This window comes from Mya arenaria, chromosome 7 (assembly GCF_026914265.1).
Source record: "Mya arenaria isolate MELC-2E11 chromosome 7, ASM2691426v1".
Taxonomy (NCBI): domain Eukaryota; kingdom Metazoa; phylum Mollusca; class Bivalvia; order Myida; family Myidae; genus Mya; species Mya arenaria.
Window position 1 is genome coordinate 16663145 of NC_069128.1, and position 18023 is coordinate 16681167.

An 18023-nucleotide genomic window follows, 5' to 3' on the forward strand; every position below is an offset into this window, starting at 1 on the left:
CTTTATTAATGTGAGAAGAATTCACGTTTATAACAGCATATATAGAATTCACGTTTACAACAACATTTCTTGAAATATCGATATTTATTGAAAGAACTAAAAGGTGTTTGACAAACAATTCTTGTAATGAAAGAAATGAACATAAATAACTTTTTAAGGCTTGTCTGAGTTCTTCAATATTACTTATTACTAAGAAATACATACAAAACAAAGAATCAACGCACACACAGCGTTGCTTTGTTATACAAAATTCCGTCGAATTGAGCTTTTGGTCAAAGGATTGCATTGTTAAAATAAAGCAAATCTAAAATAGTTCATACATGTAGAAGCAGAAAATAACATAGTTTTTTATAGGCTAAGAAATATTTTCATATATTTTCTCTAATATAGGTTATGTAGGAGTAAACGTCACTTTCTTGTTTGTTTACATCAGTTATGACCCGTGATGACCCATGTGAGAACCCTATTGACGTCACGTGATTCCTCACCCAGTAAATGTCAGTGTTGGGAAACAATTGTGTTAAGTGACACAAAAATGGTTACGTACACACAGGAGGTAGAGCAAAAGAGCACAAATTAGATGAGTTATTAACATATTGTTACGTTATTAACTCGCTCCTTATTGGAGACCTACCCTACCGACTGCACCAATTCATAAACCTTCCGAAAATGTGCATATTTCAGAACGCTTTACTTTTTGAGAACATTCAAGCAATATTTAAGAAACACGGCATGCCAAAGTACACACATTTGACTAATTTGTTACGAAAACGTCCAAAAAAATAATAATAAAGCTGTAGGGCCTGTGTCCCTCCCCCCAGTTGGCCCGCAAGTAAACTTAAAGGTTATTTTTTTTGTCAATATTTCTCAGAAAAAAGTACTTAATTACGCCATAATGCACCAATTCAGACTAAAAATATTTAAAATATTCTAAGGGGAGTACCCCTAAACCCCACTTCCCACATTTTAAACATATTAATGTCATGCCCACTCGAGGGATCATGTCCAAAAAGTTGTGCCCCTAAGTAACGCCCCTCTAACGCAAGTCCCTGCTCCAGCAAACCCACGAAACTTTTGATGGACATCATAATTATATCCACTTAGTTTTGTCTGATGTTATACATTTATCTTAATAAGCATGTATGGTGTAAACGTGTAATTTCAATACATCATTGAAACAAAATATCCATGTGGATGGAAGAACAGCCCTCCAACCCACTTGTGTCCCCCAGTTATGAATTACGGGATCTGCCACTGTGAACCATAAAAATCACGTGGGGGATTTCAAGAACATGAAAAAATAGATATCGTGAGTCTTAGATTAGAAAAACAAACGCGCGATCCCCCCCCCCCCACAAAGGGCTAGGTCCGCTTCACCTACATGTGAAAAAAGCCCTGACTGTTGAGTGCGGGTGGGATATAAAAGGTAGCAGCAAGTAATTATTGTTTATTAGCAATAAATTGACTTCATCATTAAAATACTTTATTAATTACCTATAAAATAATATTCGTTACAGTATAATGTACGAGTTATATGAAGTTGTAATCTTAGTGTATTTTATCCATACAATTCCATCTACCAGGTAAAAAACAGAGATTTTTTTCTTCGTAAATTTTAAATTATCTAATATTACTTGCAATCTTAAACATTGCAAAAAGGCAAGAAAGTGCCCTCTAATGGTAGAATTTAAAATAGTGTTTATAGTAATTTAAAGCTGCACTCTCACAGATTGACAGTTTTGACAACCTTTTTTTTGTCCCAGACTCGGCTGATTTTGGCAACAATGCTTTCTATACAAATAATAAGATTACTCACACTAAAACAGATCTAAATTGTTTGGAAAACTGCCGACATTTTTCATTTTTCTTAAAACGCTACTGTAGTATCACTTTTAGCCTTAAAACATCAATTTGCGAACGTAAAACTGAAAAACTGTATCTGATCTTTTGTCAGCAGTCTTATACCACTGGTATCCAGACTTTTACGCAAAAATTGGCTAATTCCAAAACAAATAATAAAAATAGTTGTCAACACGGTCAATCTATGAGAGTGCAGCTTTAAAAGAAAAATAAGACAATGGGACTTTTCATTCTTGAAGTTTAGTTTAATGCTAATGACTTACATTTTGTTGTGTTTGTGTTTCATGTCATATGTGCGTATTAATTACTATTATATAGACAAAAACATGATGTAATATCATATATTATTTTATTCGACATGAAATAATTTATAACCCATCCTGTTTCCAAATCATAGTCCATAGTGTCATAATATAGATGATTCGTAATGTCCATAATAAGGTTCGCAATGTACATGGCCCAAGTATCCATAATTGGTTTAAATAGAGCCGAGTGAGAGCGGAAATTTCCGAAAGACGTAGGGAGGAGTTAAGACATGGTTAAGGCGGAGTTAAGACATGGTTAAGGCGGAGCTATCTATAAATAAAATTAAATTCATCTCGTAAACATGTTCAACTGCGAATGAAAAGTCAACACCATACAATGTACTTTGTAGAACTACGAACTGAAATCTGTCTTCTACACACCGCAATGTAAAACTCGGCATGTGACTTTCACAGAATGACGTGTGTTTAACATACACAACTTTATAAACACGACTGAATCGTCTGTTGAATAGATGCAACGAAAATAAAACTCCAATCGGTACAATGAAAAATGAAACTCTCCTTTGTAAAATGTAAACATACAATCGATGAGTTGGCGGTTATAAAATGTAAATTGATAAATCACCAATGTTACAAACCTAAAATACACACATACACGTCTGGACTTTTGGCAACGAATAGCCTCCATAGAGGTCTCAGCACAAACGCTGTCGACCTCGATACGAACTGCTCTATCTCAAGGTATCTCTCATATTCTTATATTAAGATTTTTTTCTAATAAAAAACGAAATTAATGTAAACCCCCAGGAGACTATAGCCCTCAACAGCGTTAATAATGTACTCCGCAATGCTCGCATCGTCGAATAACATTGATGCGACTTTGGATACTCCGAGTCTGCATAAACTGTTATTCAGATTTACAAAGAATTGTTTTGTTACGGCACCTGTCACCGGCACCGCTTTCGGTCAAACAAGGCAACAGACATGCATCCACGTGGTTTTACCTTTGTTTTTCTACAAGCTCGTACACGACTAGATCCTTCCAGCATGGATCAGTTGCTCGCCAGGCAGGAAATCAAACGCTCGCTGATGATTTGACCCTTGTATCACTAATATTTTTTGGCGAAAAACTACAGAAACAAGCTCAATAGCAAAACGTTTAAACATAAACGCCAAAGACATAGAACCAAAAAAACAAAAACAAATCACAAACAAGAAACACGTAAGAACTGCACAAAATAGCGTTACAAAAGCAATCTAGCGTTCCATGTGCCTATTATAATACGTGCTTAATATGTATTATTTTTTAATATACGTCACAATAATGAATCAATGCCAAGTCAGTCCAACACGATGGACTTTAACTCAGTCAGAAAAATGAAATGCAGTACTGCATGGAAGCAAAAGTAAAGGCCGTTCATCGATTTATTTATCAATAACAATACGGGACTCCCCCTTTGTATAAATAAATCGCAAACTGTCTTCGAGAAGCTATCTATGCCGATAGTCCTTTACGATGCCGAAAAGTGGTCAACCCTCATAGTAACAGACGTCATGAAAACTTAACGAGTCGTAAGGCTAGCTCAAAAAAGTGCAATAATTTACACCCTAGAATACAAAAGACATGATCCTTAGCATGCCAAATGGGCAACCAATGATTGCATATATTGACGACAAACTTACTTTTGTTGTTGTTTTTTTATAAACTGTGTTGTATGAAGAAAAACAATTCCCAAGAAAATAATTGGATATTGATCTACAGCTTTTCTACATAAGAAACCGGGCCGTGTGCATAACGACGACACGTGCATCCTCTGTGGTACATTGGCACATGACATTCAACTTCGTAGAATAATGGAGGGTAGAGGTTCAACGTTTAAAACTATTGCGGAAAATTGGCATAACGGCCAGTACTGTTAATCAGACCGACGGAATATTTGAAATGCTTTCATTCACTCAGAACGCAGTAGTTTCTGACGGTGAGATCTAAACCAGGGAAATGTGCACATTTATTTATTATGATATTCGGATCTTACAACGTGTGCAGTAATATAATCAATATTAACAATTATAAGTCTTACATTTAAGGCAAACTCTCATCTTAAACTCTTGTTATCATCATTATCAATATGTGTATCGCATCATGTCAATAAACGTATCACATCATATGATACATGTTGATAAAATACTAAAATTGCATCTGATGACATCTACATTATTTGTTATTGATACACAATTAAACATGGTAAAGAATATTCGGTTCCTTTTAAGTTCGCCAATTATCATTTTTATAGATAGTTCTTGTTTTTTTCTTCAGCTGATGTAAACTCTTCGAATGAAAAATCAGTGCGTTTCGGCATGAGTCGGCTGCTTTTGTTTTCGTGCTTTCATGTTGTATATCGGACGCGATATATTACACATTTCCAAAGAAACAAGGTACCTTGCGTAAATTACAATTCAATTTCTATTTCAAACATTTTATTTACATTAACAATGACTGCGCATGTCGTTATCACCAGATACTAAAAACCTTAAAGGCCAAGTATCTTTTAGGGTTAAATAATAAGAGACAAAAAATGAAAGTCCGTATGTAACTATGATAGAGTCTCATAATTCTAATGTTTGATAAAACCCTGAGGTTCACACGATGCTGTATTAAACAGAAATGTATTGGAAATACCATCGGTATCATTTACTCAACTACTCACTCACTATATGTAATTGAGGTAGATAATTGGATGGAGCATAGCGCTTTGTAAAAAGGACAGGGCAGTTGCTTAAAGCTGCAGTCTCACATATTTACCGTTTTTACAACTTTTTTATTTTTTGTCTTGGAAAGAGCAAATAATTGCGTTAATATCTGCAAACCAATGATAAAAGATTGCTGACAAAAGATCAGATCGCAGATTTTCATATTTCCGCTCGAAAATTAATGTTTAAAAATTTATGGTATAAACCGTTACACTAACGGTTTAAGAAAAAATGCATAAAACATCAATTCTTTTACTTAAATACAAAAATCTGAGATCTTATTTTTTGTCAGCAGTCTTAAATAACTGGTTACCATGGATTTTTACAAAAAAAATAGCTCGTTCCAAGATGAAAAAATAAAAACATTGTCAAAACGTTCAATCTGTGAAAGTGCAGCTTCCGGAGTCTTTTTGAGGTTTAAGACTGGAGAAATAACTGGCACATTTTCAAATGAAATTTTACATGAAGAAAAACAAGGTTTCTGTGTCTGAAATAAATGTGATACATGCATTTTGAAATGATAAATTATCAATGCTGTAAAGTGAAAAATCGCCGATATAATCATCTGTCACTACCAATTGTCTTTTTACTTACCGTTGCTTCAGATTAATATAATTTAGCTTTCAATTGAAATATTTTATGAAAATAAATGTGTAAGAATGATGATTTTGTTTAACAAATTATATGAACTAATAATTTCCTTGTAATAGTATGAAAATAAACACTACATAAAGCAATTTAGAATACAACCTTTTTCTCAGCCAATGGAATTGCAGATAGGCATTCATTAAGTACTAGGCTTAATCATAAATAATTTCAGCATTCGCCGGTGTTAAAAAGGTCTGCACACTGCCACTCATCCGATACACACTCCCAGCGTCAGATTTTGCGTTTGGAATGTGTCAGCCAATTAGGTTGTATTTTAAGTCAGTTAGATCACCTGAAATAATATCTTTATTATTAATAAGTTCTCGTTCACTACCCTCACTTCTCCCAAATTTAATAGCTAAGATATTCTTTCATGGCATCTTACTTTAACATAGTATTTCATGTATTGTGGCGGTTCCAAAGTCTAGTGGTTACTGTCAATCCAGGAGTCGCAGGTTATATTCCCCACCGCACCACTAAAATACTAATTGTCTTCCGGGAGGGACGTTAAATGGGGGTCCCGTGTGGCACTGCTTTACACTGGTGCACGTTAATGAAACAGAGTAGCTTTAATTACGCTTACATTCTGTCTTTGTACAATACTCCAAAACCTAAAATGACTAACACTCATATCGGAACACTCGCCAAATGGGTCTTACAGTAGTGCGAGTATAAATAATCACACACACACACGCACGCACGCACGCACGCACGCACGCACACACACACATGTATTAAGAAAGTCACGTGATATTTTAAAAAATGCGCGTCTTTGTGCGTGCTTAAATAAGGTTTTGTTGCATGTTTGTTATCGCGATAAATTAATTTTATTTTATCATCATAGGGTTAAAAAGCTCCAAAAAGGTTAAGATTTCGTTTCGATATATACATACACTTCGATAAGTTTTCATTAATAAAACATACTGGGACTTTAACAAGATAAAACGAGATTAAAGAAATCGCTGGTTTGTGAGTACACATATTTCCCATGAAAATATAAAAGGTAGGTTTGTTTTTATAATGTTCTGTTCGTAAAGGATTATTCTCTCTTCGTAAGTGAAGAGATACTTTGGGAGTTTAAGCAAAAGGTTTATAAACTGTACGTATGCTATCTTAACCATTTTCGATTTGCTTAGCAATATATAAAATATAGGTTGCATCAAAAATGTATTTTCTGTTACGAATCTCAGGACAATTATCTAATAGAATATGTTACGCTTTGATATCGTTATTGTAAAAAAGTACCAAAATGTAAAAAACAAATGTGTCGGAGACCGGATTCGAACCTGTGTCGCAAAAATTGCAGTTCAGCATCGTATCCACTGAGCTACGACGGCTTACTCTAATTAGGTGACACAATTTAGCTATACACCTACCTCGGTAATATCACGTGATAACACCGACTAGCCAATCACGCATAAAAAATAAACTCTACCTGATAGACATACCCAGTAATCTTTTTAATGGAAAAATACGAAAAAACTGCTAAACTTAAATAAATTGTAAACTATGTGGTACTTCAGTTAGTAAGTTTCAATGCATTGTACACATCGATGCAAAGTTTATGTCAGTTTTCGACAATTATCTTTTTGTTTCGCTATTTCATCATACGGAGTACAGCCCCTTTAAGATTCAATTAACTATATTTTTCAAGCTATCACAAGGAACTTTCATCAGAATCTTCAAAGATTCCAGTTATCAGTGAGAACACCAAATACTTCTGAAATATTCTACTGAGACCGGAAACAAGAACGTATTAGATGATGCCTCGAGTGAAACACCCTTCACAAGCATTACTTGATTACTGTGCGAAAAATGCGGCTGTAGGTTAGTGAGTATTCCCATGATGCTGCTGTTTTAATTTCGGAAAACATGGAAGTGCATGTAGTTGAAGGTTGGGTTATAATACCTGTTCTGCTGTTATCATTTTTCAGTCCCTTTCAATTTGTTATACAAGTAATAGCTGAAATTTATGAAGCTTGTTCTGCTGTCATCGTTTCAGGTCTTCTTCTGGGCTTTAGGGGATAACATATTTGGGAATATTCATCAATACAATCCTTAATTTGAGGATACAAAATCATTGGGTCCCCTGCCAAAATTGTAAATTCTCCACGCTTTTTAAGAAATTTACCATTGGGAATGGATCAGAATATCTGACTCGTGGAATGGCTAAAAGAAGGCCTGGATTTATTATTAATATATTAGTAACTAACTATTTTTCAGATATCTGATTGATTCAATATTTCAGTCGTTTCAATGCATAAATCTAATCCATAAAGAGGCAATACTTTGCGGGAGCCAAAGAAGTAAATTCGTGATTAAGTTACAAAAAATACAGTCAATTTGACATCTGTTGGAAAACCTCTTTGATGAGTAAACGTTCTACTTTACACGCAGATGACACCGATGGAACAGAAACCATGGCGAAAAACATGGGATCAGAAGCTATATGCTAGAAGGACACATTTCTGACCACTACATGGCATATTTGAAATATTCGGCTACGAAGCTTTGTTATAAGATAGAAAAGCACATTGCTACTATGTTATGACATAGATACTACCTTTTCTACATCAAATAATACAGCAAAATATAATTCATGTTTATCAAGTATGTTTTGTCGATACCATATGATCTAACCAAAGCCTGTTTTTACTGCGCCTGTCAGATATCCTGTTCTTTAAGTGTTCGTTCCTTGAGTCACGTAATAGCAAATTACATCGACCGTGCCTTACCGTTTCATTGGTCCATAATCAAGCGTTATATCTTGATGTATGGACATACCGCATTCGTCTCTTTATATGCATGCAGTTCCACTTATCTGCTCACATCACATGGAAGTCAGAGAAGTGTGTTCAGAAACCGTCAATGAGCCATCGTATCCATTGTGGGGCCATTGTCATTGATGGTGCGACTGTTACGACTTTGACAAAGGAAACACAGCAAAACTGAAGGCACTTAAAGGTCTCATGGATGAGAAAGGTATGAAATACTGCACGTCACGCATATACTGGTAAACTCGTTTATTTTATTTCAATTTAATGTCTTTACTCATTCCTTAAAGGGGATTTCAAGTTTTTTTAATAATTGATTACAAATAACGTGACACATGGGTCATTTGAAAATGTCTTACTATTCATGAATGAGTCGTGCCAAAAGGGCTAAACCACGGGCAGCCATAGAATAAAAATATATCTGGCCCTTTGTAATCTCTTCTGAATTCGTATGTTATATGTCAAGTGCGAGTCCTTTCTTATAACATATACAAGTGGTTTGCTGCAAGATTATGTCTCCGAACAGAATTCTTGTTATGTGTATGGACATGTGTTTTGAAAAGACATTACTCTTCGATTTAGCTATAATGCTAATAGAATAATATTATTATAGTAATTTCAATTCATGTATGAGTGTTAATATAATTTGTGTTCGTTGTCTTGTGATAATGTGTATCTTTTGTTGAGCGCCGGTTAAGCCTTAAACCTAACGCCGTTGAACCAGGTCATCGTTTTGGGGCATTGGGGATGTCCCAGTAGTTTGCATTGTATAACTTATATGAATAGGAAATCGACTTGATGTTAACAATTTTATTTAAAAGGCATTCCATGTGTGATTCTACTGACTAAAGTTGAAAAGGTAGCCCCTGAACTTGAAGACAATTGGAAAACGGCCTTTCAAAACGCAAAAGTCAAGGAATGCGCTGGCAAAGCAGCAAACATTATCGGTATCAGTAGAAACAACGTGTACCCAGTAACGAACTATGAGATAGAAGTAGAGGTCGACGAAGATTTGAACGTGCTGTCACTGTTGGCGTTGCGGCAAATCATACACCTCTCGATGGATCACATGGAAAACGTGAAGTTGCGAGAAGACGGAAATGATGTTTCTGAGAGCGCGGAAGATGTGGGGTCAGATACCGCTTAAAGGAGGAGTTTTAATGGTGCTCCATGAGTTCTATTGAAGAACATGTTGAGCTTTTAATAAATGATTATTTCGATTAGGTTGCTTAAAATATTCTTTGTTTCTAAATTAATGTTAAAAATACCAGATTCTCTGTGTAGTCTATTTTCTGTTCATCAGTATAGCAAATACTTGTAAGTTGTAGGTATTAAATTAGAACTGATACATTTTAGTGTGATAATAAGCGCTTTTGAAAGTGTGAACAGATCATTTTTATATATACCAAGTGTACTGTTTTCATTGTTTTATTGTGATGTTGTGTGTCGCTCGTTTTGAATATACTAGGCCTGAAACATGCGCCTCTAAGCAGGGTTTTCTTTTTATTAAGTAGTTGACCATTTGGCTTGTCTTTGTAGTTATCACAGTAAAATTAACTGCATTATTGCAATTGCATGCTGAATTTTTAAGAAATATAAACCATTCTTCTTATTACAGAAGTTTTATTATTGCTATAACATGTTGAACTTTCAAGTATATCGACATTGTTGTGCAAACCTAACGATTGCTCTTAAATGTTAAACTATCAAGAACTATGGTCCGTTGTTATATTTAAGGAAATTTAAATAATGCTCTTACATGTTAAACTGTCAAGATCTATGCTTTATTATTGTGATTTAGGAAACCTCAATAATGCTCTTGTATATTTTACGTTTAAGAAGTATGCTCCATTGTTGTACTTAATGAAACCTCAATACTGCTCTAACATGTTAAACTTTTAAGATCAATAATCTAATAATGCTCTTGCATATTTAACGTTTAAGAAGTATAATCCATTGTTTTATTTCAGGAAACTTCAATTTTGCTCTAACATTTCAAACATTCACTTTCTATGATCCATTGTTGTATTTAAGGAAACATCAATATTTCCTTTACATGCGAAACTTTCAAGAACTATGATCCATTGTTGTATATAAGTGTGATTCAATATTGCTCTTACATGTTAACCTTAAAAGAACTATGATCCATTGTTGTATTTGAGGAAAATTCAATTTTGCTCTTACATGTTAAACCTTCAAGAACTATGATCCATTGTTGTATTTAAGGAAACTTTATAATTGCGATTACATGAACCAATGGAAATTACAGGGACAAGCAAATGCTTGTGGTTTCAAAACGAATATGCCACTATAGCTGTATTTAATTTCACTTTAACGTCGATATGCGCGAAGTTGAACGTTGAAGGACCGTATACGATATAGGTATTTGACTTCAGTATGTTTAGTTTTAAGTTGGCTTGTGAGTTAAAATTATATCTAAGATGTGTTTTTTTAATTGTTTCTTTGGAATTATTCAGCTGACACTTCGTTTATTGCAATGTGTCCATCCAAATAACTAGTTACAACATCTTAACTACGAAGAAAGCTAATCATACGAAATACATTCACATGTGTACAGTCATACAGAACGTGCAATTATCATATTGGAACTTGGTTCTTTAAATTATTGCGCATTCTGTTTATTTCCATAAAAAAGTACTGTTAATGACATAATAAAAGGTGTGTCGTTTTCAAAACACAGAAATTGAAAAAGAAAACGTGTCGATGTAAGAGTTACAACTAAATAAACCCAAAATACAATGCTTATGAATTGAAGAATTTACGAAATGAAGTCGACGTTGACGAGGATTGGAATGTGTTGTCGCTGTTGAAGTTGTGAAAATTTAAAGTTAATTTGAGATGGAAATGATGTGTCATTCAAGGTATCCAGATGTTAACAAAGAGAATATTGTTGTAATCCTTTAATATTTCTTTTTTGTTATGGTTAACTTAGTTCCTTTATTTCACAGCATGTATTCAATACTATAAATAATAAAGGCGAAAGTAGTGGACATTGAGTTTATCCTTAGCTTAATCAACTAGCTTTCCTGTTTAATGATATCAAAAAACTTTTCCGAAAATTGATTGGATTACAAGCCCAGTAGTCACAAACGTAACAAAAAGTCTGATGAGAGGCGCAATAACAGATAACTGAAGAGAAACACATCACGTGAAAATACAACAATGAGATATAACAATCACATTAAGGAATCTTTATAGATATATGCTTTTTGTGTATGTACGTCTCAGGATCTTGAGATCAAAGTCAGCGTTATATCAATACTTTTACATTATGGATTGGTCTCAATTTATATTATTAAATAAACAAACAAACAAAATACTCGAATTAATTATATAATGAATAAAGTTTATAAATACATACGCATGCAGAAACATGCATATTATGTTTTGTTCTCAAAGACAATAATGTAAATAGATGTCTAACCTGACTATATGTTGATCAAAATGCCAAACCTGACAATGCGAATTTAATACGACCATGTTGTAAATATTTAAGCCATATTTAATTATTTTACACAAACTATTAACATTACATAACTTCAAATGTCTAAACTTAGTTCCGCTTTCGGATAAAACGCTCGAGAAAAATGCTAGATTACATTTCGATAAATTTACCACTCGTTTGCCATGTTCATGCAATAATAATTTATGTATATGCCAGACTAATAATTGGAACAGCTTTACATATTAATGTAAATATAATACCATTCAGACAAATTACGCAAGCTACTCTCTTAAATGTAGAATGACAACTAAGGAATTACTAAATACAATAGTTTTGCATGTAGATACATGTAGTACTTCCCTCAAACGACATGCCTTTGCTACATAAATGATATTTTGATGTCAATCGAATGTGAGCTGTGATTATTGAATACGATCGAGAGAAACACACCGTACAAAGCAACACAGACCACAAACAGCTTTAATTGATATTAACATGTTTGGAAGTTGACTCTTTATTGATATCTGCTGGTTGTAAGGTAGTACCGCGACGATCAGATGGAAGTTGACTCTTTATTGATATCTGCTGGTTGTAAGGTAGTACCGCGACGATCAGATATAGGTATAATAGTAAGCATGCCGCATGTCAAAGAATAGCAGAGTCCTTGGCAATTCAAAAACCCTTGATTTTTGATAAAGGTTAGCAGTCCAGAAATATACACAATAGAAACATATTAGTTTTAATGAACTTTTTTTATTTTTAACTCATTTGACATTTATAATAAAAGCAATTGAAATACACGTATCAGTTGTGTACAGATAAATAATATTAGCGATGTTTTGGCGCTTTGGCTATTAACTGAAAACCCCTTTTATAAAGGCTTATATTTTTTATCAATTGTTCACAAATCAATACATTCAAATGCGTCAACATGTAAAGACAAATTTTATTTATTTTGTGAAATTTATGAGCGTTAAAATGCAGTTTTGTAAGGTGCGGTAAGGGATGGGTACGCCGAATTCCACTAATAGGGCAAACTGAATTCCCAGTTTATAAAATAACTAGCAAATATAAAAGGCTGTAATATGTCTTTCATTTACAGTGAAATCGTAAATATTGTAAACATTACGAGAACATACAGGTTTTTAATTTTTGGGAGAGGCCTCCAAACACCACGTGTTGAAAGGGTCATGGGTAGAGGCATGTTCCAGGCTCTCCGACCCTTTGACACCCATAGTCAAATCTGGGAAATGCTGCTTATCACGTATATTGAATATTAAAGTGAAATATGATAATATTTGAAAAGCGAAAATACTTTTTTTAACAATGATTAATTATACCAGTTGAAAGCGTTAATAACTCAACACAGCATGTAAATGGTTTTGCACCTATTTTTCCAGCCCCTTTGGTGTAACCATAATGTTGTGTAGCCTTAATTGTTGGTATGGAGACCCACACAATTCTGTTAAACGAAGAAACGAGCCTGAAGTGTATATAAAAGCACTATTAAAGTTTCATTCCGCAGTTTTCACACTTTCTTTTCTCTGTCATCATTTATTAAGTATAACTCAGATTTGATTTATAGCTTATTCAAGGTATTATTATGTTTAGCATACTTATTCTTGCTTAGCACAACATTAAAAAGCATACAACGTAAATATAAAGTTTCTACCATAACGGGCCAACTATTAGTTATATGTTACTGACGGAAAAAAGGGGGTTCTGTTAAATTTATGTACGTCTCGCTATGGGTGTGTTATAAGCTATAACAGGGGGGAGAATCGAGCTTAACCTTAGCATTCATTCCTTAGTGCGTAAGAATTCTTCACGCGTTGGTAGTATGAGTTCATACAATTTCGTGGATTCCAGTAATCTGAGAAACATTACCTACAAGTCTCAGCTCTTATCAAGTTCATTTCTTCTATCAACACTATCCCTGCAGAATGCTCTCCCGGGCGACATTTGATCATCTCACAATTAGTCTGTTTGGTGAAATCAATGATACGGTATTTGACCTCTCCGACCAGTTATCTGCCTTCAGACATATCTCTCTACAACTGCACTATTGGTTGAAAAAAGCCCCAGACCACTCTAATTCTACCATATTTACACGTCCAGAATTACATAGACAAGTGCTTTCAATGACCCTTCCTCCTTTTATTTCATCTTTTTACCTCATTCCTCATTTTCTACCCGTTTACCTGTTTAAAAGAACTACTGCTTTGTACACTTATCTGTCGGAGTCCATACATTTCCCAGTGCTTTCCGCAACAAGGGCATCAACCAGGGCCCTACTGTCACTGTGGTACACAATGAACACAAGTCAGTGTATGGGGGAAATGCTAGCCAGTCGTGGACAGGAGATAAAGGCAATGCATCCGACCAGCAGGCATTTCTGTATCAGCTGCAGTTTTCTGGAGCTATAAAATGTAATAAATATTTCGTAGATAATCATTCTCAGGCATTATATGACAGTGCATGTTTAGGACCGGCTTTCGGGAATGGAGGTCATGACTTGTGGACATTCCAAAATGCGACCAAAACAGGAGACCTTAAGGTTTTGGATGGTGAATTGGAAAGGTTTGGAAAAAATACAATGTTGATAGTACAACGGATGTGAACAATGGCACGATAAGGGTTGAAGAACTGTAGGTTTATAAAGTTATTGGGGAGTAAATATATTTTTTATCATATTTGTTTTAAATTCTTAAAATATAATTAATGATAAAGAATTACTACCCTTTATAGATAAAATATTTAAATTAGTATCGACAGAAAGTTGACTGCCATCCCTTGCTGTATGTAAGTGTTTCATATTTAACCGGTGTTGAATTATGTTATTTCGGATTAACTGGATTTGCAAAAATACCCTTACTTTAGCACCAAAAATGCTGTGTGAATAATATGATCATAATTTTCATGCAGATTGCAATGGGAACCATGCAGTACGGAGACCTATGGAAGCCATGGCGAAAAATAAGCCAATGGAGTCAGAAAGTTAACTTATTGATAATGTTATCGATTGGTAGTTTTGCTCGATGTGCTCAGTGATTGAATGCAAACGTGTTTGTTATCTTTTTTTCAATGCCAATATATTCATAGTTTGAAATTGTTAAACAATATTGTACAAGAAATGTTAAGTAATATTTTTTCTTTAGTTTCATTATTCGCGATAATAATTTAATTTGGCATCTGAGATACTTTCTCTGAATTGTACGATTAATGATGTTTTCATATTTAAGGCGCACGATAGAGTTTAATGCCCAAATATTATTTATTAATTTTAATGCATACTTATTCTTAACTCATTTGACTTAAATGACCTCAACGAAAAGAAATGTAAATGATTTGTGTACTGATAAAAAAATATTAGCCTTTATAAATGATGTGTTTAAATTGTGGTAACACATTTCCCATTAAAAAAACACATCGCTTATATTTTTATCTGTTTACAAATCATATGTTATTTTGTTTAAATCATATATGTCAAATGAGTTAGTCATAATAATGCTTAAAAAATATTTGTTTTGCATCAACCTATAGTGTTCTCCTTTAATAACTTAAGATAACTACGTTTACTACTTTCTCTATTTTGTCCTGAAGACAGAAATGAGATCGCAAGTTTGGTCCGTTTGATATGGAAAGTCTGGATGAATTCTTTTTCTCGATGTTGATGTTTCTTATAAGTATCTATCATGTGTTTCCGGTACGGATAGAAAAATCCGACCCGAGAGCACGCGCGTAAGCCGGTAACGAGGCTTGCCGAGTTACCGGTCACGCAGCGTGCCCGAGGGTCGGATTTTTCGATCCGGACCGGAAAAACATGATTGATATTTTTTCTTGCATACCTTAAATTATGAATTTGTGGAAAAGTAACGTTGAAAACGAACTTTTGTACAATTACACCAAAAAGCGCGTGCGACGTTGTTTACCGACGTCATAGAGCGCAGTAATTTTGAATAACTAAAAATAGCGTTTTTTAACGATTATTTTTGTTCAATTTTAATTAAAAGTCTTGCAAACATACATATTTGATTGCGCTTTATTGGAATGGCATAATATATTTTTCATAAACCATACAATTTAATGAAATAAAAAGTGGCGCGTTGTTGCGCGTGACTCATCTTACATGGGGTATGTAAGATGGGTTTTTCCAGCACTGGTCACATGACCGGAAACACACGTCCGGTATGCAAGAATAAACGTTCTTGTTTTCCTCACTTAAAAGCTGTCCTCATTTTCAGAACTTATTTAAGGATATACCAAGAATCAATATCTGACAGGCTGGGTATAGTCAGGATCGCACTGTTTGCTTCGGTTAGTAGATAAAATAACCAAAAAGGTCGCTATAAGGGCAATATAGCCTATTGTATGTACCTCGTAAATGCACCCCAATAAGCGCTTTGCAAGGACATGTATTTGTTGTTATTGTTTTATTTTTGTACACATCTTGTTTTAATTGTATCATCTGCTACGAATAAGTTATATTCGAGAAAATCTGATCAAACCCTAAAAATAACCACCTTAATATACAAATGCGCAAATCTGTTTTACTCAGTTTCACCCATCAACCTATATTACATGGAAGTCAGAGAGGTTTGTTCAGAAACCAACAATGAACCATCGTATTCATTGTGGAGTGATCGTCATTGATGCTTCGATGGTTGATGCTTTCACAGATGAAAACACGTCTAAACTGAAAGCACTAAAATCCTTGATGGACGAAAAAGGTAAAGGATAATATATTAACATTGTGGTCTGAAATAACGTATGGCGTTCACGTATAGTTTAAATATAATCTAGACAAACTGGTATTACTTACAAAAGAAAATCGGTCCCTTTAATTAAGTTCGAGCTAATGAGGATATCGAGCCGTGAGATATCGAGCAAACGAGTTTTGACTGTGATTGTTTCAATACGATTTTCTATATGGTCAGAGTATCGGTTGTACACGCTCACCATACACCACTAACCTTATGACTTTAGCGATGACGTTCATTTGATTTGTTAATAACATTTGACGTTAATATAAAATATACAGATATACCTCCTTCGATTCACATCAGTTTGGATTGCATTGCACCCGATTCCTTTTTTCAGGGATCCCTTGTGTTGTCCTGCTGACCAAAATCGACAAGGTTGCACCGGAACTGGAGGACAACTGGAAGACGACCTTTAAAGATCCAAAGGTCAAGGAGTGTGTGGACAAAGCCGCGACCGCCATTGGTATCAGTAGAAACAACGTGTACCCAGTAAAGAACTATGAGATAGAAGTAGAGGTCGACGAAGAGTTGAATGTGCTGTCACTGTTGGCGTTGCGGCAAATTATACACCTCTCGATGGACCACATGGAAAACGTGAAGTTGCGTGAAGACGGAAATGCTGTTTCTGAGAGCGTTGTAGCGGTGGGGTCAGATACCGCTTAATTTGAAAGGAGTTTTTATTTAGAAACATGAGATAAAGTTTATACTGCAAGATATTCACGTGTTAAGAACGAATTCGGATTCTTTATTATCATTATTGCTAATACATAGTGATCAAACGATAATCCAGTACAATCGATAAATCGTCGCTGACAATGCAATGTCGGCGACAATCGATAGTGGTTGTCCAAAATCGATGTCGCTTTTGTTACTTCCGGTAACTTTTGTTTTTTTGCAAAGAAATCAGCTCTTTTTAAAAGGTTTGAACAAGTTCTTAATATCTTTAATCTAAAACAGATCATAAATGACCCTACCAGAATCTCAGAGTCCTCCATTTCTGTGTTAGATCACATTTTATGTAGCCATCAAGACAAGATTGTTCAGTCTGGTACTCTTCCGATAGGTCTCAGTGATCATTTGCCTGTATTTTGTATGCGTAAAACACAGAAAGGGACGTATAATATGCATAAGAATGTTGTTATAAGATCTTTGAAACATTACAATGTAGATCATTTTATTCACAAACTTAAACTTTGCGATTGGTCAAACATGTTTATTGCAAAGAATGTAGAAGATTTATGGCTGTCTTTAAAGAAACATTTCTGTCAGTTTTGAACACTGTTGCTCCTGTTAAGGAAGTCAGACTAAAACAAAGAAGTGAACCATGGTTAGATTCAAACATTCTGGAACTCATCAGTCAAAGAGATGCTTTTTATTTCAAATTAAAAAAATACAAACAGAAGGAGATGTTAGATTAAAATCGTTTTTACAGAAACCTTGTTCAGAAAGAAGTTATTAAGGCCAAATCAGAATATATGTCAAACAAGCTGGAAGA

General features: G+C 34.4%; 1 protein-coding gene across 1 annotated transcript; it reads left to right on the forward strand.

The window, feature by feature from the left end:
- Positions 1 to 8494: 8494 nt before the first annotated feature.
- LOC128240958 (uncharacterized) lies at positions 8495 to 17191 on the forward strand. The gene is made up of 7 exons (XM_052957947.1): positions 8495 to 8507; positions 9121 to 9430; positions 14025 to 14194; positions 14691 to 14754; positions 16010 to 16082; positions 16324 to 16495; positions 16866 to 17191. The coding sequence occupies exons 1-7, from the start codon at positions 8495 to 8497 to the stop codon at positions 17189 to 17191; spliced, it is 1128 nt and encodes a 375-aa protein (XP_052813907.1).
- The last annotated feature ends 832 nt before the right edge of the window (positions 17192 to 18023 follow it).

Excerpts from the sequence above, each read along its gene's own strand:
- LOC128240958 (XM_052957947.1), top strand. Across the intron at positions 14,755-16,009 it reads GCGAAAAATAAGCCAATGGA|AACTTATTTAAGGATATACC; the intron begins GTCAGAAAGTTA and ends CCTCATTTTCAG. Across the intron at positions 16,496-16,865 it reads ATCCTTGATGGACGAAAAAG|GGATCCCTTGTGTTGTCCTG; the intron begins GTAAAGGATAAT and ends TCCTTTTTTCAG.